Source organism: Schistocerca piceifrons, chromosome 4 (genome assembly GCF_021461385.2).
Source record: "Schistocerca piceifrons isolate TAMUIC-IGC-003096 chromosome 4, iqSchPice1.1, whole genome shotgun sequence".
Classification (NCBI taxonomy): Eukaryota; Metazoa; Arthropoda; class Insecta; order Orthoptera; family Acrididae; genus Schistocerca; species Schistocerca piceifrons.
The window spans coordinates 669,352,342-669,375,339 of record NC_060141.1 but is presented as its reverse complement, the minus strand read 5'-3'; the positions used below and the strand labels follow the sequence as shown (position 1 = coordinate 669,375,339).

At 40.9% G+C, this 22,998-nt stretch overlaps 1 protein-coding gene across 3 annotated transcripts in view; it reads right to left on the bottom strand.

Moving 5' to 3' along the window:
• Window positions 1–22,998, bottom strand: part of LOC124795247 (nephrin-like) — a 120,870-nt gene that overhangs the window by 76,684 nt on the left and 21,188 nt on the right. For all 3 annotated transcript variants that reach the window (XM_047259182.1, XM_047259184.1, XM_047259183.1), the window contains exons 4-5: window positions 12,790–12,925; window positions 2,206–2,336 (exon numbers count right to left, since the gene is read on the bottom strand). In XM_047259182.1, the coding sequence (XP_047115138.1) occupies window positions 2,206–2,336; window positions 12,790–12,925 (267 nt within the window). The remainder of the gene's footprint in view (window positions 1–2,205; window positions 2,337–12,789; window positions 12,926–22,998) is intronic.

Genomic DNA, 22,998 nt, shown 5'->3' with positions numbered 1-22,998 from the left:
CCGGCGCCAACCTTGGGTGAATCCTCTGAAAAGCTAATCATTTGCATATCACAGCATCTTCTTCCTGTCGGTTAAAGTTCGTTTCTGTAACACGTCATCTTCGTGGTGTAGCAATTTTAATGGCTAGTAGTGTATTTCACGACAATTCATATACGCCCTTCTTTCGCGCTGTCCGAAGAAGGGGATGGAGATCACGTTGAAATATACGATTTGTAGATAAAACACCATTCTTACACCTGTGAAACTTTTGTTATGTTCAATGAAGAATCGTTGAAGAAATAATGCGGTGCATTACTTTATGGGCAACCCTCGTAGTTTTTAGTATTACAACTGGGAGTGATATAAAAAAATTAACATTAAATTTCGCAGTCATGCCGTTGAGATCAGTTCAGATTTTAAGTTGGCAGCAAGCCCACTGACAGCCAATAAGCAAGCCCGGTACAAGTGGCACAGGCAGTTACAGAGCGAGAATCGGATATCAACAGTTTGTTTCCTCCCTCTCAAGTCCAGTCACGGATTGACTTTTGGCTGCTTTTATCAAATGGTTCATATTATGAGGCGTTTTGTCTACAATGGTACTATGAACACTAGTAAAGATGGATTCGTTTAATGTGTGATGTTCCACCCCCCATTTATATTTTCTTTAATGTTTCTCTCTCTATGTAAATATACTCTGCGCATCGAACCGTAAATTGTTATCTGTCTGACATGAGTATGTTGCACATGACCACCACAACTGGCGAGTAAATGACAATACAATACAAATAGCCACAATCTAAAAATAATCAAAACGCATATAAGAATGAACTCTTTGGAGTCGTTTTACTACTTGTAATCATTTTTTTCTGTGATGTACACAAGCGTCGAAGTCATGTATGTATCGTTAGTTGCGTTTTTATTTGTTGTTGTTGTGGTCTTCAGTCCTGAGACTGGTTTGATGCAGCTCTCCATGCTACTCTATCCTGTGCAAGCTTCTTCATCTCCCAGTACCTACTGCAACCTACAGCCTTCTGAATCTGCTTAGTGTATTCATCTCTTGGTCTCCCTCTACGATTTTTACCCTCCACGCTACCCTCCAACACTAAATTGGTGATCCCTTGATGCCTCAGAACATGTCCTACCAACCGATCCCTTCTTCTAGTCAAGTTGTGCCACAAACTCCTCTTCTCCCCAATTATATTCAATACCTTCTCATTAGTTATGTGATCTACCCATTAATCTTCAGCATTCTTCTGTAACACCAAATTTCGAAACCCTCTATTATCTTCTGGTCTAAACTGTATATCGTCCACGTTTCACTTCCATACAGGGCTCCACTCCATACGAATACTTTCAGATATGACTTCCTGACACTTAAATCTATACTCGATGTTAACAATTTTCTCTTCTTCCAGAAACGCCTTCCTTGTCATTGCCAGTCTACATTTTATATCCTCTCTACTTCGACCATCATCAGTTATTTTGCTCCCCAAATAGCTACTGACGGCCTTGGGAGAGCCAGTCTTGACATAACTCTACCATCTGGTGAGCAAAATGTATGAGACAGGCGAAATACCCTCGGACTTCAAGAAGAATATAATAATTCCAATCCCAAAGAAAGCAGGTGTTGACAGATGTGAAAATTACCGAACTATCAGTTTAATAAGTCACAGCTGCAAAATACTAAGGCGGATTCTTTACAGACGAATGGAAAAACGGTAGAAGCCGACCTCGGGAAAGATCAGTTTGGACTCCGTAGAAATATTGGAACACGTGAGGCAATACTGACCCTACGACTTATCTTAGAAACTAGAGTAAGAAAAGGCAAACCTACGTTTCTAGCATTTGTAGACTTAGAGAAGGCTTTTTACAATGTTGACTGGAATACTCTCTTTCAAATTCTGAAGGTGGCAATGAGTGGGTATTAAAATCCATGGAGAAGAAATAAAAACTTTGACGTTCGCCGATGACATTGTAATTCTGTCAGAAACAGCAAAGGACTTGGAAGAGCAGTTGAACGGAATGGACATTGTCTTGAAAGGAGGATATAAGATGATCATCAACAAAAGCTGATATTTCCCTTTCATGTCCCTCGACTCTTATAACTGCCATCTGGTTTCTGTACAAATTTGTTAAAGATATAGATATGGCAGACGTTCCTGGTTAGCATAGTCCAGAACTACTGAATGTCATGAATAAATCAAAATGTTTCAGTAGCATACTGACCTGTAACATCCATTTCACACTCCACGTGGGCGGATTTGACTGTGTATAACACTTCAAAGTGATGTTATCCCATTCGCGTATGCCGTCGGGACGCGGAGGACGATCCATATACAGAGCGACAATCGGGGCATCTGGAAACAGAAAGTACTTGAGAAAGTACATAAGTCATATCTAGATATTCTGGGAACATATGCTTCTTGCATTCTTCTGACATGTTATTCAGTTTTTTTACACAGTACAATAAAGTTTGAGACGGTGCTTGTTCCGGCGTTCATGAGGAGAATTGGCTGATGTCTGTAAACAGCTGAAAGCTGTATTGGCCATAGTCAACAGGTTTCTGGATGCTGATCAAAGCTGAAGCGGCTTCGGGGTACCAGCGACGAGATCTGCAACACCTTTGGTGCGATGGTATCCCCTGGTGACTTGGTTGTCGCTTTGTCTTCCGATACACAACATCTGACCATTCCGTGCTCACTCAACATTGAATGGTAGACAGAGGTGGGTTTGCGTGTCACAGGGTGGAAGGCGAAAGAGGGAACAGATTGCACTGCTGGCTCCTTAGGCCTTAGTAACAGGTACGAGGTGTTATCCTGCGTTCATAACATTTCTCAGCCATCGCAGGATGCCTCTTCTGTGGGTCTGGCGTCTGACTTTCATGCTCAGACCGGACATGTGCAGTCATTTGGAGCTGCAGTATTAGGTGGGTGATGGGGCACGTCATGGATATAGCACGCAGGGTTGGGCAGAATGCCTGTGTGCACTCGATATGTTCGCAAGAGTCTCTTCCATGACGTGAATGAACTCCGCTGGCGGCTGTCGAGAGCAGTGCGTACAGCTGACTGGGGATAGTGACACACGTCGGAATTACTGACGCCTGCTGCTTGAGTTCTGTGGCCGTTCTTGGCTCCTTTCGGCGAATCCCGGATCCGGTGATGGCAACTCGCACCACAGGTGGAGTACAGGCTAAGTTAACTATTTGTACGGTCGATCGCTGTCTTCTTGTTTAGGGCAGAGTAGAAAGTCTAAACCAGGACCTCTAAAGAAGAGACTGAGACTACTCTTTGACGATATCGACTGCGAATTTATCACCTTCAGGTGTAGGGTGAAGATTTGAATCGTTTCCCTTAGTGGATCAGGTGTTCACCATGTGCAGGAAGCAGCTACTAGTTTACTGGACTCCATGTGGCGTATGCATGTTAGTCTTTTAAGCTACAGAAACCCATCATACAGAAACCCCCGGCCGAAGTGGTATTTACGTCAACCACGGTGTTCTCATCGAATGCTTGTCCTAGCAGGTTGGCAAAGGAAAGGTACAAGAATTAGCATCGATTATTGTAGGTCACAATGTCCAGGTAGTATCAGGAAGAGAAAGTTATAGAAGAGAAAGTTATAGAAACCGGAAGTGGACAGCAAAGAAATCCCAAGTTCAGAACATCGTGCAGATGTGTTTATCGTCAGTAATGACGGCTTATTTAATGTAGTAAAGAACGCGGTAATATCCAGCGTGGTTATCTCGGATCCAGAATTTGAATTATTATGGGTGAAGATAAGCACCAAAGGTCGACCAAAATGGCAATAGGAAGCTTTTTATAGACCGCCAAGGTCTGGAGCTGTAGTGGTAGAGCACTTCAGAGAGAACGTGCAGAATATCGTTAGTAATTTTCCTGATCGATATAGGCAGTCTTCAACTTGCCTGGTATAGAATGGGAGAATCATGCAATCAGAACTGGTGCAAGAGACTGGTATGCGTCTCACATTATTCTGGATGTCTTTCCCGAAAATTACTTCGGGCAGATAATTAGAGAAACATTTCTAGAAGGTAACGTCCTGGACCTCCTAGCAACAGGCAGGCATGAGCTTAAAAGTTAACTTAGGGGAAGTATCAGTGATTATAAGGCTGTGATAGCAGCTATAATTACAGGTATTACAAGGAACGTTAAAAAGGTAAGAAATTATTTTTGCTGAGGAACAGTGATGGGATGCGAATTGCCTGATATCTAGGTAATCAGCATCAAGAACTCAGTGCTGAGCATAAGGATGTTGAGCATAAATTAAAAAAAAAATCGGTAGCGTCATTCAGTATCCGTTAGACAAATATGTTCCGAACAAGGTGTTAAGGAATGGGACAGACCCCGTGTCAGAATAATGATAAGTAAACCAATAGAGTTTCATCACACACTGAAGTGCAGACAAACTCAGCTGACAAAGCTGAACGAAGCGTGAAGTGGGGTAATGAGAGCAATGAGAGCAGCGTTCAATGTCTTTTGTACTGAAATTTAGTCCACCGACATGACTGAGACCCCTAAGAGATTTTGGACCTACATAAAATCAGTAAGCAGTTCGAAATCCACTTTTCATTCACTTTGATCACGCTGACACCGAAACGGAAAGTAACACAGAGAAAGCCGAAGTACCTAATTCTGTAATACGAAATTCTTCCACCGCGGAAAATCATAACTGGTTCCCTCCTTTTAGTAACCGTATGGACGTTGAAATGGTATATATTGCGATAACTGACCGTGGAACAGAAAAGGAGAAGGAGATTAGTGTTTAACGTCCCATCGACGACGAGGTCATTAGAGACGGAGCGCAAGCTCTGGTGAGGGAAGGATGGGGAAGGAAATCGGCCGTGCCCTTTCAAAGGAACCATCCCGGCATTTTCCTTAAGCGATTTAGGGAAATCACGGAAAACCTAAATCAGGATGGCCGGAGGCGGGATTGAACCGTCGCCCTCCCGAATGCGAGTCCAGTGTGCTAACAACTGCGCCACCTCGCTCGGTGGAACAGAAAAGCAACTGCAATCACTTAGTAGTGAAAAGCCATCAAGACCAGATGAGATAAGATTCTACAACATCTTGAATATCCATGATGTCAACAGATCGCCAGGAAAGCATGAAGAATTACAAGAACCTACAAAGTTTACGTGAATGAACTCCCCCTCCTATCAGCAGTTTATCGTAGATCGCTGGAGCAGCAAAGGGTAGCTAGCGACTGTAAGAAAGCGCAGGTCATTCACGTTACCAAGAAGAGTTGTAGGACAGGGGCACATAATGACAGACCTATATTGTTCGCGCCCATCTGTTGTAAAATTATGGAACTTGTTTTGTACTCAAGAACTTAGTCGTTTTAGGAGAACGAAAAATCTCTCCTTTAAATATCAACATGTATTCCACAAACAGAGATTTTGCGAAGTTGAGCTCGCTCTGTTCTTCCTTGCGATCCATAGCGACGTAGGCAACGGATCTCAGCCTGGTGCCGTGTTCCTTGTCGCCAGGAAGACAGTTTATACCGTCCCGCGCTGCCGTTTAATGAAAACCTTTCGAGCATACCGAGTATCGGACCAGATTGTCGACTGGACTGGAGATTTCCTTGCAGACAGAACTGAACACGTCGCTCTTACTGGAACCAAATCGACATATCCAAAGGTAACTTCCAGAGTACCCCAAGACAGTGTGGTAGGACCGTCTTTGTCCACGGTGTTACTAGGTAGCGAACTGTCGTCTTACATAAGTACCCATTTCGCACAGAGTGCATGCTCCACCAACATCTGGTGCTCTCCCCAAGAGTGGGTTTCTGACGCTGCACTGGCGCCAACGATATGCGTCACTCAAAGATCATTCTCAAACACTAACGCAGGTTGCACCAGAGAACTTTATTTTGAAGGCGCGATAGTACCGAGTTCTTGGTCCTACTATAAGATAAACTCATGTCTCCATTATTCTGATCGTCTTCCAATCTAATTTCAATTACCTTTCTGTGAACATCGTTCCAAAACCGTAAGGTACTCCGCAGTCACCGATTCTTCACTCGTGTGATGGTGACGTTCTGCCCTCCTGCCTTGAACTGTGCGAATCTACCGGCTGAAGTAAGCTTTGTCACATTCACACCGAATTTTATAAACTCCAAGTTTCTTAAGTCCTAAATCATCTTTGGCGACTCAGAGTAGTGCCCTAGTCTTGGTACTCGAAAGGAAACACTCATCACTTCAGATCTATCTACAGTTATTGAGTCATTGTGATTTTACGATCCGGGAGCAGACCCGAGGAGACTGCCAAGAATTATTACACCAGGAGAAAATTCCAACTCACATGACCTGTCTTCTTTCCTTTCAGTATTTCTGTTCGCGGATAGAGATCTAAAACGTCATTAAAAATCTCTCTTATACTGTGCCTATCAACCAGAGAATATTCTGTGGAAAACGTTTGTGACTGTGCTGCTGGTCCCATCAAATACAGTAGGAAATACACTGTCTATTTCAGGTTGAAATACTGACACATTTCCATTAACACTCCCCTTTTTCTTCATTAGAAAGTTTTTATTGAAAACTTCTTCTTTCTTGCAATGTTGGGTGTTTGTCTGTTATGCACCCCTCTTCTGTGTCTCTATCCTCTGTCTTTATTTTATATTCGTTCTGTACACCTCTTTCTAAGTGTAGCCAATGATCTTTTAGCTACTGAAAACCGCAATTAAAGTTAACTTCACGCCTTTTTTAAGAACCGTGCCTAGCACAGCATCAAGTCTGGACAGAGTTACAAACATTTACTCTTAACAGTGTATTCATAAGCCAGCTCTTTTGTGCGGAACATTACACTTGCATAAACTACCACTTCTCCCATCTACAAGAAACCAAAGAAAATCGTCGCAGTTCTTCGACAAATAAACAATGCTGTGACAAGGAAATAATGTCAGAGGCAAGGTCCAGTAACCGTTTATTTACTTCCTTAAAAGTTTTTAAGGAAAGTACTTACTTTGCATTCTGATCTGCACCAACATTGGCGGAGTTTTCTTCAAGCAGGGAGACTCCGTAACTGACTGCATCCTTAAGGCATATTTCTTCTGCACCTCACAACACTAGGTAGCATTTCAGTAAGCCCAAATCTACGCACTGTACAGCCACTTCTCATCTTTATTAACGTCCCCTATCAAATTTCAATTGAGAGTACTATAATCATTGGGTGGAAGTGGCAACAAGACGACTATTCACGTTGGTGTGTAGAATGTATGAGTCTCGCGATACACCATCTCCATTTTGGAAATACATCTACCACACAATTCCGAAGACTGCAAGGGCCGACAAGTGCGAGAATTATTGAACAATTAGTTTAGCTGCTCATGCATCCAAGTTTCTGACAAGAATAACAGACAGAAGAATGGAAAAGAAACTGAGAATCATCAGTCTGACTTGAGGAAAAGTAAAGGCATTATAGAGGCAGATCTGACGGTACGGTTGATAATGGACGGAAGACTGAAGAAAAACCAGAATACGTTTACTGGATTTTTCGACCAGAAAAAAGCGTTCGACAGCAACAACTGGCGCAAGATATTCGAAATACTGACAAAATAGGGGTAAACTTAGGGAAAGACTGGTAATATACAATATGTACTGGAGCCGAAGGGAACAATGAGAGTGGAGGACGAGGAACGAAGTGCTCGGATTTAAACGCGTGTAATACAGGGATGTAGTCTTTCATCCCCACTGTTCAAACTATACATCTAAGAACCAATAAAGGAAATAAAAGAAAGGTCCACGTGCAGGATTAAAGTCCATGGTGAAAGGATATAAATGATAAAATTCACTGATGACGTCCTGTTCTCAGAGAAAGTGAAGAGGAATTACAGTATCTGCCGAATATCTAATAAATATAGAATATAGATTGAGAGTAAATCGAAGAAAGACTAATAGAATAGCGCGCAACTTAAAATCAGAATTGGTGAAATGAAGTAGATGAAGTTAAGGAATTCCGCTACCTGGGCAGTGAAATCTACTACTACTACTACATGGATACTCTGGAAATCACATTCAAGTGCCTGGCAGAGGGTTCATCGAACCAACTTCACAATTCTCTATTATTTCAATCTCGTATAGTTCGCGGAAAGAATGAACACCTATATCTTTCCGAACGAGCTCTGATTTCCCTTCTTTTATCGTGGTAATCGTTCCGCAATATGTAGGTCCGTGTCAACAAAATATTTTCACATTCGGAGGAGAAAGGTGGTGATTGGAATTTCGTGAGAAGATTCCATAGCAACGAAAACGCCTTTCTTTTAATGATTTCTAGCCCAAATCCTGTATCATATCTCTGACACTCTCTGCCATATTTCGCGATAATACAACCTTCTTTGAACTCTTTCGATGTACTCCGTCAATCCTATCTGATAAGGATCCCATACCGCGCAGCAGTGTTCTAAAAGAGGACGGACAAGCGTAGTGTAGGAAGTCTCCTTAATAGATCTATTACATTTTCTAAGTGTCCTGCCAATAAAACGCAGTCTTTGGTTTGTCTTCCCCACAACATTTTCTATGTGTTCGTAATTCTAATACCTAGGTATTTAGTTGAATTTACGGCTTTTAGATTAGACTGATTTATCGTGTAACCGAAGTTTAACGAGTTCCTTTTAGCACTCATGAGGATGATCTCAAACTTTTCATTATTTAGGGTCAATTGCCAATTTTCGCACCATTCTCTAAACCGTTTTGCAGTTTGTTTTGATCTTCTGATGACTTTATTAGTCGATAAACGACAGCGTAATCTGCAAACAACTGAAGACGGCTGCTGAGATTGTCTCCAAAATCGTTTATATAGGGCATATAACACTACCTTGGGGAACGCCAGAAATCACTTCTGTTGTACACGATCACGTTCCGTCAATTACTACGGACTGTGACCTCTCTGACAGGAAATCACAAATCGAGTCACATAACTGAGACGATGCTCCATAAGCACGTAAGTTCACTACGGGCCGCTTGTGTGGTACAGTACCAAAAGCCTTACGGAAATTCAGAAATACGGAATCGATCTGATATCCCTTGTCAATAGCACTCAACACTTCATGTGAATAAATGTGCTGTTATTAAGTGATTTAAGTTGCTTCAGTACTCCGAGGAAATTTACCTCTACTTACTCATAATGGCAGCTGGTCTCAGGAATATTTACTTCGTCGTTTTTTGTGAAGGCATTTCGGAAGGCTGTGTTTAGTAACTCTGCTTTGGCAGCACTGTCTTTGATATTACCTCCATTGCTATCGCGGAAAGAAGGCTTTGATTGTTTATTGCCGCTAACGTACTTCACATACGACCAGAATCTCTTTCGATTTTCTGCCAGGTTTCGAGACAAAGTTTCATTGTGGAAACTGTTTTAGGCATCTCGCATTGAAGTCCGTGCTAAATTTCGAGCTTCTGTAAAAGATCGCCAATCTTTGGGATTTTGAGTCTTTTTAAATATGGCATGTTTGTTTCGTTGTTTCTGCAACAGTGTTCTAAACCGTTTTGTGTACCATGGAGGACCAGCTCCGCCGTTTGTTAACTTAATTGGTATAGATCACTCAATTGCTGCCGATACTATTTCTTTGAATCCAAGCCACATCTGGTCTACACTTATATTATTAATTTGGAATGAGTGGAGATTGTCTCTTAGGAAGGAGTCAAGTGAAATTTTACAATAGTTATTTTTTTGAATAGGTATATTTTTCGCTTATTTTTCGAGGATTTGGGGATTACAATATTCAGTCTAGCTACGACAACGCTGTGTTCACTAATTCCTGAATCGGTTTTGTTGCTCGTTATTTACTCAGGATTATTTGTTGCGAAGAGGTCAAGTGTGTTTTCACAACCGTTTACTATTCGCGTGGGCTCATGAACTAACTGCTCGAAATAATTATCAGAGAATGCGTTTAGCACAATTTCGGATGATATTATATGCGTACCTCCGAAATTAAACATGTGTTTTCACCAACACATCGAGGGTAAATTAAAGTCACCACCAACTATTATTGTATGAGTCGGGTACGTGTTTTAAATCAAACTCAAGTTTTCTTTGAACCTTTCCGCAACTTCATCATCTGAATTGGGAGGTCGGTAAAAGGGTCCAATTATTATTTTATTCCGGTTGCCAACAATGATGGCTGCCCATACTAAGTCACAGGAAGTATCTACTTCAATTTCGTGACAAGTTAAACTACTTCTAACAGCAACAAACACGCCACCGCCAACCGTGTTTAGCCTATCCTTTCGGAACACCGTTAGGTTCTTCGCAAAAATTTCGGCTGAGCTTATATCCAACTTTAGCCAGCTTTTAGTGCTTATAACGATTAGAACATCACTGCTTCCTATTAGCACTTGGAGCTCTGGTACTTTCCCAACACAGCTACGACAGTTTACAACTGTTATACCGATGGTTCCCCTATCTACGTTCTTCCTGTATTCAGCTTGTACCCTTTGTGGCTGAAGATCTTCTTGTGTTTTCCCGAGACCCTCTAACCTAAAAAACCGCCCCGTCCAAGATACGCAGCTACTTTTACCCGTGTAGCCGTCTCCTGCGTATAGTGTACACCTGACGTATTCAGCGGAACCCGAAACCCAACCACCCTTTGGCGCAAGTCGAGGAATCTGCAGCCTACACGCTCGCAGAACCTTCTGAGCCTCTGATTCAGACCCTCCACTCGGTTCTCTACCAGTGTTCCGCAATCGGTCCTGTCGACTATGCTGCAAATGGTCATCTCTGCCTTCATCTTGCAAGCAAGACTGGCAACCTTTACCCTTCTGTTAGCCACTTGAATCCAGAGAGAATCTCTTCTGATCCAAAGTGACACAAATCATTGGTACCGACGTGAGCAACCACCTGCAGCTGGCTGCGCCCTGTGCTCTTCATGGCATCCAGGAGGACCCTTTCCACATCTGGAATGACTCCACCCGGTATGCACACGGAGTGCACACTGGATTTCTTACCCTTCTTGTCAGCCATGTCGCTAAGGGGCCCCACAACGCGCCTAACGTTGGAGCTCCAAACTAACCCAGCTAGCACTGGCAAAAAGGGCATTCCTGATCAATAAAACTCTGCTTCTATCAAACTTAGCCCTTAATTTGAGGAAGAATTTTCTGGGAATGTACGAGCACAACAAAATATAGTAGTAAACGTGGAGTACGGGAAAAAGGGAAAAGAAGAGAATAAAAGGATGTGAGACGTGGTGTTACAGAGGAATGTTGAAAATTAGGTTGTTTGATAAGCTAAAGAATGAGGAGGATCTCCGGAGAATCGACGAGGAAAGGACAATATGGAAAACACTAACAAGATGAAACGATAGAATGGTAGGACATCTGTTAAGACATGGTGGAATAACTTCCATGGTACTAGAGGGAGCTGTAGAGGGCAAAAACTGTACACTGCAGAGACACAAAGACGCTGGAATACATTCAGCAAATAATTGAGGACTTCGGTTGCAAGTGCTTCAAGTGGGAATTCGTTGGGGCTGCTTTAAAAAAAAAAGGAAAACAAAAAACCTCGAAAAACCGAAATTTGTATCTTCCCGGTAGTCATCAAATCCTTCTCAACTTAGTGGTCTGAGAAGAAATCTAGTCTCAGCACCTCCCAAGGCTGTTCCCAGCCCATTCCATACTCACTACCTGATCATCTTTAGTAACCGTAGCTCTGTCACCATACACCTACAACACTGACCCCGCACGGAGTGAAGAGAAATGTCTTGCATCAACAATGTCTCGTTGCAGGAAAACACTTCCCCTCGTTACCAGCTACGGATAGCACAAGCAATAGCTTACCTTACAGCCAACCCTCCGTAGCAATGTTTACCTCAAACTCTCCAATGGTATCTCAGAACATAGCGTAAGTAACTACCTGACAACTGTAATAAACAGTATATAGGGGAAACCTACATCGAATCCAGAAGTTGGTTCACCTGAAGACGACCGCTCCAAAGGCGATCGAAACTTCGGCGTTTTATTTGTCATGTTGTTTTATAATGACACATCCTAATACGCAAACTGGTTTTATTCAAATTGGCACTGTCCGTGGAAGTTGACGAACTTACATGCACAAAGTTCATTTGTTTTCTCTTGCGGTTTTAGGACAATACTTTCATAAAATTATTGAAACTGTCTTGATCATAAACCCATTTTTAAAGAAATGTTTGTTACTAACATTACTTAACTTGGCTCAAATGGCTCTGAGGACTCTGCGCCTTAACTTCTGAGGCCATCAGTCGCCTAGAACTTAGAACTAATTAAATCTAACTAACCTAAGGACATCACACACATCAATGCCCGAGGTAGGATTCGAACCTGCGACCGTAGCGGTCGCTCGGCTCCAGACTGTAGCGCCCAGGACCGCACGCCCACTCCGGCCGGTGTTTACTTAACTGAAAAATCGCTGTTAAATCCCAATAATGTCACCTAAAAGTATAATAATTTGCTACACTAGTGATTGAAGCGTTCACGCATTACAACTGTGGTGCCCGATCGCATTTCTAGCCCATCCATTTATGTTTTATTTTGTTCCTATTGTACTATGAACGGTGTTTCTTAAAAATTCTTCCTAATGGAGTCCGTTTGCCAAACGATATCCTTTTGATTGTGAGGCTGGTTATTATGGAAATGAACAAGTAAGAGAAGCTATAAAAGTGAAAGATATCAGGAACACGTAACGTAAAACACGCCTTAGACGGTACGGGCACCTCAACAGGGGCAAACACGATTCCATGACGAAAACCGTATAAGCGTGCTTGATGCTAGTTTTTTAATATAAAAGTAATGTCAGTAATAGAAAAATAGGAAACAGTGGATGTGTTACTTACAGTGGACAAGAAGTTCCACTGATTTCTCCTGCACACCACGTGCGCCCTTGGCTTGACACTTGAGGGTTTGCCCATTGTCATCCGGTGATGGCGTCAGCAACAGTATTGATACAGTCTCGTTCCCATCTTCGGTTACCTTCGGCAGAAAAGAGGTTTGTTGAAACAGAAACCACCAAATGCCATTTTTTAGGAAATATTTAAGATAAAAAAATCTTTGTCTTAGGTTCCTAAATTTGAGCAAAGTCATTTTCAGGTTACATTAGCAGGTTCTGCTTAAATTCAAAGAATTAGAAAGAAACAAAAGTCGTTGGACAGTTCGAGAGTTTTGAATGAACATTTTTAGTTCTTTTTATTGTAGCCTTATGACAGTACGCACAGCAATCACGAAATATAGCGAGATAATAATCTCACTGTATATGGATTACATTTTCAGTTTACTGTTTAAATTCATGTTTCGTTTTGCACCCCCTAACACGCCCTGATATAGACTAATCCCTCTTCAAGCTCTCTGGCAAAATCGTGTAAATCAGATTAAAATATTACACTGTCATTAAGGCAATAAGTTATAAAGTTGTAAAGTTAGTGTCTGTAGGGGAGCACACAATCGCAACTAAAATTGGTATGTTTAGAAATATTTTAGTTGCTTCTTAAAATTTAAACTTAGGAGCATATAGGAGCAACTGTTTACTACATATTGTAGTTACGCAAAACAGTCTAACCGTTATTCGCCTGCCCTCGCTCATCGCCTCCGTCTGTGCACAGGAACATACATCAGCAATTCTGCCTACCGGGAGAAGGAGATACGGGAATGATGCTGACGTGAAATGTAATTGTAAAGGGTAATAATGTTTTTCTGAACCCATTTATGGAAGAAAGGTCGATCTAAATGACACAAAATTCTTATAGCGTGGCGATTTTGACGCTCATAATAACATTCAGATGAGTTTATACAAGAGCTCTGTGCTGTTTTACATAGGCACGGATGTCAATAACTTACGCATGTGATACAGCAGGTGAGGGTATCGATTTATTCAACAAAACACGTGACTGGCCTAAACAAGTAAAGAAAATGACTCTGGAAAAGAGAACCTGGTTAAAATGTACTATAAATTTTATCGTCAGAAATAGTTTCATTCTGAAAGTAACTATAGCATTACATGGAAGTGGTCAACGGTGCCTAGTGAGAGATAATATTAGCTATTCAACTGTGATTCTACAGAAAATGAACTAAAGTTTAAATAGGTAGGTCAAGTAATTAATATAGATTTACTGCTTCTAATTGGCAGTAAACTGAATTTATTGAACAACTTGGCTAAATGAAGGTATGGGTTAATAAGATACGTCCTGAAACATCAAGAAATAATTAGCTATATAGTGGGTTGAAGTGTGCGAGAGAAAAGTTCTAGAGAGAGGTCAGTATTTAACATCAGTAAAAGGAATCCCCTAAAAGTATGAAGCAGTAGAAATTAGATATATTATCCCCTTTATTATCCACTTTTGACGCCAAGCTGTAAAATTGTTGATGTTGTTGTTGTTGTGGTCTTCAGTCCTGAGATTGGTTTGATGCAGATCTCCATGCTATTCTATCCTGTGCAAGCTTCTTCATCTCCCAGTACCTACTGCAGCCTACATACTTCTGAATCTGCTTAGCGTATTCATCTCTTGGTCTAGACAAGCTGTGTCACAAATCTCTCCTCTCCCCAATTCTATTTACTGCCTCGTCATTAGTCATGTTATCTACCCATCAAATCTTCAGCAATCTTCTGCAGCACCACATTTCGAGAGCTTCTATTCTCTTCTTGTCCAAACTATTTATAGTCCATATTTGACATTCATACATGTAAGGATGTAGAGGCACATATCACTAGGGGTAAGATAGATACTGCCTACGGGAAAATTAAAGAGACCTTCGGAGAAAAGAGAACCACTTGCATGAATATCAAGAGCTCACATGGAAACCCAATTCTAAGCAAAGAAGGGAAAGCAGAAAGATAGAAGGAGTATATATTGGGTCTATACAAGTGCGATGTTCTTGAGGAAATTATTATAGAAATGGAAGAGAATGTAGATGAAGATGAAATAGGAGGTATGATGCTATGTGAAGAGTTTGACAGAGCACTGAAAGACCTAAGTCGAAACAAGGCCCCGGGAGTAGACAACATTCCATTACAACTACTGACACCCTTGGGAGAGCCAGCTCTATAAAACTCTACCATCTGGTGAGCAAGATCAATTCAAATTCCAAAGAAAGCAGGTGTTGACAGATGTGAAAATTACCGAACTATCAGTTTAACAAGCCACTGCTGCAAAATACTAGCACAAATTCTTTAGAGACGAATGGAAGAACTGGTCGAAGCCGACCTCGCGAAAGATCAGTTTGGATTCCGTAGAAATGTTGGAACACGGGAGGCAATACTGACCCTACGACTTATCTTAGAAAATAGATTAAGGAAAGGCAAACCTACGTTTCTAGCATTTGTAGACTTAGAGAAAGCTTTTGACAATGTTGACTGGAATACTCTCTTTCAAATTCGGAAGGTGGCAGGGGTAAAATACAGGGAACGAAAGGCTATTTACAATTTGTAGAGAAACCAGATGGCAGTTATAAGGGTCGAGGGACATGAATGGGAAGCAGTGGTTGGGAAGGGAGTGAGAGAGAGTTGTAGCCTCTCCCCGATGTTATTCAATCTGTATATTGAGCAAGCAATAATGGAAACAAAAGAAAAATTTGGAGTAGGAATGAAAATCCATGGAGAAGAAGTAAAAATATGAGGTTCGCCGATGACATTGTAATTCTGTCAGAGACAGAAAAGAACTTGGAAGAGCAGCTGAAAGGAATGGACATTGTCCTGAAAGGAGGCTATAACATAAACATCAACAAAAGCAAAACGAGAATAATGGAAAGTAGTCTAATTAAATGGGGTAATGCTGCAGGAATTAGATTGGGAAATGAGACGCTTAAAGTAGTAAATGAGTTTTGCCATTTGGGGAGCAAAATAACTTATGATGGTCGAAGTAGAGAGGATATAAAATGTAGACTGGCAATGGCAAGGTAACCATTTCTGAAGAAGAGACATTTGTTAAGATCAAGTACAGATTTAAGTGTCGGGAAGTAGTTTCTGAAGGTATTTGTGTGGAGTGTAGCCATGTATGGAAGTGAAACGTGGACGATAAATAGTTTAGACAAGAAGAGAATAGAAATTTTTTAATCGTGGTGCTACAGAAGAATGGTGAAGATTAGATGGGTAGATCATATAACTAACAAGGAGGTATTGAACAGAATTGGAGAGAAGAGAAATTTGTGGCACAACTTGACAAGAAGAAGGGATCGGTTGGTAGGGCATATTCTGAGGCATCAAGGGATCACCAATTTAGTATTGGAGGGCAGCGTGGAGGGTAAAAGTAGTAGGGGGAGACCAAGATATGAATTCACTAAACAAATTCAGAAGGATGTAGGTTGCAGTAGGTACTGGGAGATGAAGAATCTTGCACAGGATAGAGTAGCATGGAGAGCTGCATCAAACTGACTCTGGACTGAAGAACACAACAACAACATGGATACACTACATACAAATACTTTGAGAAAAGACTTCCTGACACTTATATCTATACTCGATCTTAACAAATTTTTGTTCTTCAGAAACGCTTCCCTTGCCATTGCTAGTCTACGTTTTATATCGTCTCTACTTCGACCATCATAAGTTATTTTGCTCCCCAAATAGCAAAACTCACTTACTACTTTAAGTGTCTCATTTCCTAATCTAATTCCCTCAGCATCACCTGATTTAATTCAACTACATTCCATTATATTCGGTTCGCTTTTATTGATGTTCATCTTATATCCTCCATTCAAGACAATGTCCATTCCGTTCAACTGCTCTTCCAAGTCTTTGCTGTCGCTGAGAGAATTACAATGTCAGCGATGAACCTCAAAGTTTATATTTATTCTTCATGGATTTTAATTCCTACTCAAAATTTTTCTTTTGTTTCCTTTACTGCTTGCTCAATATACAGATTGAATAACATCAGGGATATGCTACAACCCTGTCTCACTCCCTTTCGAATCACTGCTTCCCTTTCACGCCCCTCGACTCTTATAGTGCCATCTGGTTTCTGTAAAAATTGTAAATAGCCTTTCGCTCGCTGTATTTTACTCCTGCCACCTTCAGAATTTGAAAGAGAGTATTCCAGTCAACATTATCAAAAGCTTTCTTTTAGTCTGCAAATGCTAGAAACCTAGGTTTGCCCTTCCTTAATCTATCTTCCCAGATAATTCTTAGGGTCAGTATTGCCTCCCGTGTTCCAGCATTACCACGGAATCCAAACTGATCTTCCTCGAGGTGAGCTTCAACCAGGTTTTCCATTCGTCTCTAAAGAATTCGCGTTAGTATTATGCAGCCGGGACTTATGAAACTGATAGTTCTGTAATTTTCACATCTATCAACACATACTTTCTTTAGGATTTTAGTACTATATTCTTCTTGAAGCGTGAGGGTGTTTCACCTGTCTCATATATCTTGCTCACCAAATGGTACATTTTTGTCAGGGATGGCTCTCCCAAGGCTGTCAGTAGTTCTATCGGATTGTTGTCCACTCCAGGGGCCTTGATTCGACTTAGGTCTTCGAGTGCTCTGTCAAACTCCTCACTCAGTATCATATCTCTCATTTTATCTTCATCTACATCTTCTTCCAGTCCCATAATATTGTCCTCATGTACATTGCCCTTGTATAAACCCTCTATATACTCCTTCCACCTTTCTGCTTTCCATCCTTTGCTTAGAATTGGGTATCCATCTGAGCTCTAGATTTTCATACAAGTGGTTCTTTTTTCTCCAAAGGCATCTTTACTTTTCCTGTACCCAGTACCTATCTTACCGCTAGTGAGATATGCCTCTAAATCCTAACGTTTGTTCTCTAGCCATCCCCGCTTAGCCATTTGGCACTTCCTGTTGATCTCATTTTTGAGACGTCTGTTTTCCTTTTTGCCTACTTCGTTTACTAGATATTTATATTTTCCCCTTTCATCAATTAAATTTAATATATCTTCTGTTACCCAAGGATTTCTACTAGCTCTCGTCTTTTTAACTACTTGATCCTCTGATGCATTCACCCTTTCATCTCCCAAAGGTACCCATTCGTCTTCTACTGTATTTCATTGCCCCATTCCTGTCAATCGCTCCATAATGCTGTCCCTGAAACTCTCTACAACCTCTGCTTCTGTCAGTTTATCCAGGTCCCATCTCCTTAATTTCCCACCTTTTTGCAGTTTTGTTCAGTTTTAATCTACAGTTCATAACCAATAGATTGTAGTCAGAGTGCACATCTACTCCTGGAAATGTCTTACAGTTAAAACCGTTCCTGTATCTCTCTCTTACCATTGTATGATCTATCTGAAACCTTCCAGTTTCTCCAGGCATCTTGCATGTATACAACCCTCTTTCGTGATTCTTGAACCAAGTGTTAGCTATGATTAAGTTATGCTCTGTGCAAAATTCTACCAGTCGGCTTCCTCCTTCATTTCTTACCCCCATTCGATATTTACTTACTATGTTTCCTTCTCTTCCTTTTCCTACTATCGAATTCCAGTCACCGACGACTATTAAATTTTCGTCTCCCTTCACTATCTGAATAATTTCTTTTACCTCATGATACATTTCATCAATCTCTTCGTCATCTGCGGAGCTAGTTGCTAGTTGGCATATAAACTTGTACTACTGTGGTAGACGTGGTCTTCGTGTCTATCTTGGCCAAAATAATGCGTTCACTATGCTGTTTGTAGTGGCTTACCCAAATTCCTATTTTTTTATTCGTTATTAGACCTATTCCTGCATTACCCCTATTTGATTTAGTATTTATAACCCTTCATTCATCTGACCAGAAGTCTTGTTCGTCCTGCCACTTAACTTCACTAATTCCCACTGTATCTAACTTTAACCTATCCATTTCCCTTTTCAAGTTTTCTAACCTACCTGCCCTTTAAGGGATCTGACATTCCACGCTCCGATACGTAGAACCCCAGTTTTATTTTTCTTGATAACGACGTCCTCCTGAGTAGTCCCCGCCCGGAGATCCGAATGGGGCACTATTTTACCTCTGGAATATTTTACCCAAGAGGACGGGATCATCATTTAACCGTACAGTAAAGCTGCATGCCCTTGTGAAAAATTACAGCTGTAGTTTCCCTTGGATTTCAGCCATTGGCAGTATCAGCACAGCTAGGCCATTTTGGTTAGTGTTACAAGGCCAGATCGGTCCATCGTCCAGACTGTTGCCCGTGCAACAACTGAAAAGGCTACTGCCCCTCTAGAGGAACCACACGTTTGTTTGGCCTCTCAACAGATACCTCTCCGTTGTGGCTTCACCTGCGGTACGGCTATCTGTATCCCCTGAGGCAGGCGAGTCGCCCCACCAACGGCAAGGTCCGTGGTTCATGGGGGGTTGCTGTACTATTATAAATATTATTGTAAAAAGAACATTCATAGTAATTCAGAATTAGTGTAAAGATATTTACTGAGCGGAGGTAAGGACTTGTTGCAGACGCTCCAGGAGATATCCGTTCCTTGCCTTTGCTCTAGGGTTAAATCTCGATATATGCATATCAGATTGGTTTTGTTTTGGATTAACATAAGTTTGAATCGAGTTCTATTGAAAAGACATTTATTTCTGCACTGATCCGTACATAAAAATGTGGGAAAACATTTAAGAACGGAGCGAATAAAGAATTACATCAATGTTGTCTAGGTGTCATTCGGATTCATGAACTGAATGGTCAATATCTTGTCCACTGCTTGTAAATACAAATTCCAGTTCTACGCTCTGCTCGTCTCTTTTATTCGTGATAAAGGCTCCAGATCGACAGCACACCCGAGTGATAGGGAGACGCCAAGTCTGCGGACAGGCCTACAACACATGGTGAACTGTATTTCTCCACGCCACTACAAGGACCGCCACTGCTATATCTGGACACACATTGCACTGTGTGTAGTTCGCTTGGCGAATTGATGTGCTTCTACGTCAAGAACATGGTGAAAAGGAACATTAATTATATTTCTAGATTGGAAATTGGATTATTTACAATAAGATTGGTGTAAGTAGGATATTTTACAAAGATTAATGGACTTTCACAGGGTATGACAGCATGAAAAGCTACATCCAGGACGTCTTCTAGCTGAAAACCACAACAAGAAGCAAATACAGTACAAAAATCCCGAATGAACTACATTTTCTTGTGCTCTCTGTGAATAGGAGATGATTCAACGAACCAAGAAACTGCTAATCAAAAATTATCCTGCACATAGTCACTTGGTCACTTATTAGTGGCATGACGCCTTGTTAAAAAAAAAGGAAAAAAAAAGGAAAGTTCACTGCTTAGGAAGAAGTAATATTTGTGTTTACCTGGCCTAAAACATCAACACCTGGTGCAAAGTAGTTACAGCGTTTATCGCTCAGGCAACCAGTTTCTGGTTACACCGTTTTATTTGAACGTCAGTTAAACTTTACTATTTAAACAGCTCAATATAACGGTTACTGAAATAAGCGATTTTCAGTTTTTTATTCCTGTTACTTCCTGTAATAAACGTAGAAATTGAACAAAGACTGAAAAATTTTGACTCTCTCATTTAAAGATACATAGAATCAAAATATTTAATTAAACAGGGTAATAAAAGAAAACTTGGTCCGTCCGCCGCTGCTTTTCTTGAAAAGTGATAAGTGATTCAATACTAAAAAAAATCGCCATTATTCTCTACGAACTCAAATTTTTTAAAACTCTGTTCAGAAACATGTTGTAATCATGGATCATACCATGATTGAGGCATTACGAATAGTCAGTGCTAAAGGGTGGAAACTGATGTTTAAAAACGCTTTTTTTGTGTTAATTTGTCACCTTTCAGGGGCTACAGGCAGAGAAAGGCATGTTACGTAGACACAGGCAGAAAATCAGCTACGTTATATTTTTATTGTATGCTGTAAATGAACTGTTATTAAATTTTTAATTTATAACTGTTACCGTAATTTCCTCCCTCTTTTGTTATTTCATAGTAGAGGCATACAAATTTCTAATCTTTTAAAGTAAATGAAGCATTGTACTTCATTGGTGTGTCACTTCGGAAAAATGTACTCGCGTAACTTAAGCCAGGCCATATCGTAACACGCACATTATTGTCTCAGCAATGCCATGTGTTTGTTGCTCATTACTGTCGGCAGTGTTATTAAAATAGCACTGATTGTTTTTCCGATTTTCTGTAATAAAGCAATATTTTAAACCAATGCAAATTTCGGGAATAAAAGTTATTCCTTTTTTAAAAAAGGTTTATTTAGAAACGAAAATTTTTATCAGTGCCGCTATGGCTAACGAATATTTCAGTTTTGTTACTTGGTCATTAGTAAAAAATGAAACCACTTGTTACAATCACGACCAAAAAATACCGAAAAGTACTCAGCACTAATATACTGGTATCGTTCTTAAGTGATCGGTTTTTCCCATCCATAGTGCAAACACATACATATTGTAATGGCCTCGTTGAGTATGTTGTCCATTTCTAGGGAAAGCTTTAATTCAAAGTAAAAGTTAGGAAAAATAATAGTCCCAAATTGTTTCTGAGTAGTAAGAGACGTCCAGGATGCGGGGAAAAAATCTTTTATTGCATTTTTGGATGAAAATCACAAATCATTTCTGATTCGTATAAAGTAAAAGTTACGTACAAGAATAGCTCTTCGTAACGGAAGTGAAAATAGTAAAAAAGTATTGAAGCTTTTAGACTCTTACAAACCCCCAAGAAGTACGAAGGGAGACATATTATTTACCAACAGTACTTCTATGAACCAAGTGAGATTAGTAAACACGACATAGCCCACTATAATTGTTGGATCAGTGAAAGATCGAACTGTAGCTTGTACCTGGTTACGGTTATGTCGAAGATGGGGCGAGGGAGGTGAATGGAATTTGAGAGTAGATGAAGTATCGATGACAGAGCTCATAGATAACATAGCACTCACGGGGAAATGTGAAGAAACCTCTGCACAGTTCAATCGATAGGGGTGCCTATTTAGTAAAGAGGTCAGCTTCAGGAAAATGTAATTGTGCTTAAGAGCATCAGAAGGTGAAACACGGGCACGCTTCAAAATTTTTGGTGAAAGCATTGTAGCTGTACTGGTTGAATTTAATGATGCACGTAAAACGTAAAAAAGAAAAATAATGTGCCAAAAAATAAGCTAATCGGTATCAGACTCTTGGAATTGAGAAAGACATCCCGAGTCGAGTAGCAAACGTCTACAGCTCTGGACGGTATGGCAGTGAAATAGGGTTGTTAAACTGAAAATAGAGATTGTCGGAGCATTAAAACGTGGCCCAACAGACGTAAGCGTCATTTATTTATTGTGTTGAAGCCGTTGTTGTATCCGTTAGGACAGTCCGGCAAAATTTTGCGTTAAGGGTCTATTGCAGCCGACGACCGATGCGAGTGCATTTGCTAGCACCACGACATCACGTGCAGCTCCTGTACTGGCCTCATGACCATATCGCTTGGACCATACACGACTATTAATCCGTGGTCTGGTCAGATGAATCCCGATTTCAGTTGGTAAGAGCAGATGGTAGGGTTCGAGTGTGTAGCAGACCTCCCACGAAGCCAAAAGTTCTCAAACAGGCACTGTACTAGCTCCATAATGGTCTGGGCTGTGCTTACACGGAATGGTCCTCTGGTCCAACTGAACCGATCATTGACTGGAAACGGCTATGTTCGGCTATTCGAGACCAATTGGAGCCATTCGTGGACAGAAGAGGGCGCCAATGGCAGAGGCCATGTGTCACATTTCAGTGGTGCCAGTTTGATCTATCAGTAGATCGGGTTTTACCAGGCATGGCCTGCACCGCAGTAAGTATGGGAAGGGGAGGCTGGCAAAGCTTATAGGTGACAGCGTAGTGGGTGGTGGTGGGATCACTCATGGAAAAACTCCTGTAGTAGTTGGTGTTAGACGTTCACTTTCTTTAGATTGAAGTCCGCTGATAGATATACCTGCTTAAAGGAAGTCCCTCTAACTAAGGGCTCACCTTCAGAGGACGTCATGTTTCCAAGTAGTGAAGGAGAGGTATTAGAGATGAAGTTAGTGAACTGCTTATAGATGTTGACTGAAATTATTGGTATATCGGAGCACCACTTAAATAATTTGACAATTAAGAGGCTTCCTTAACCAGGACACGTATTAGTT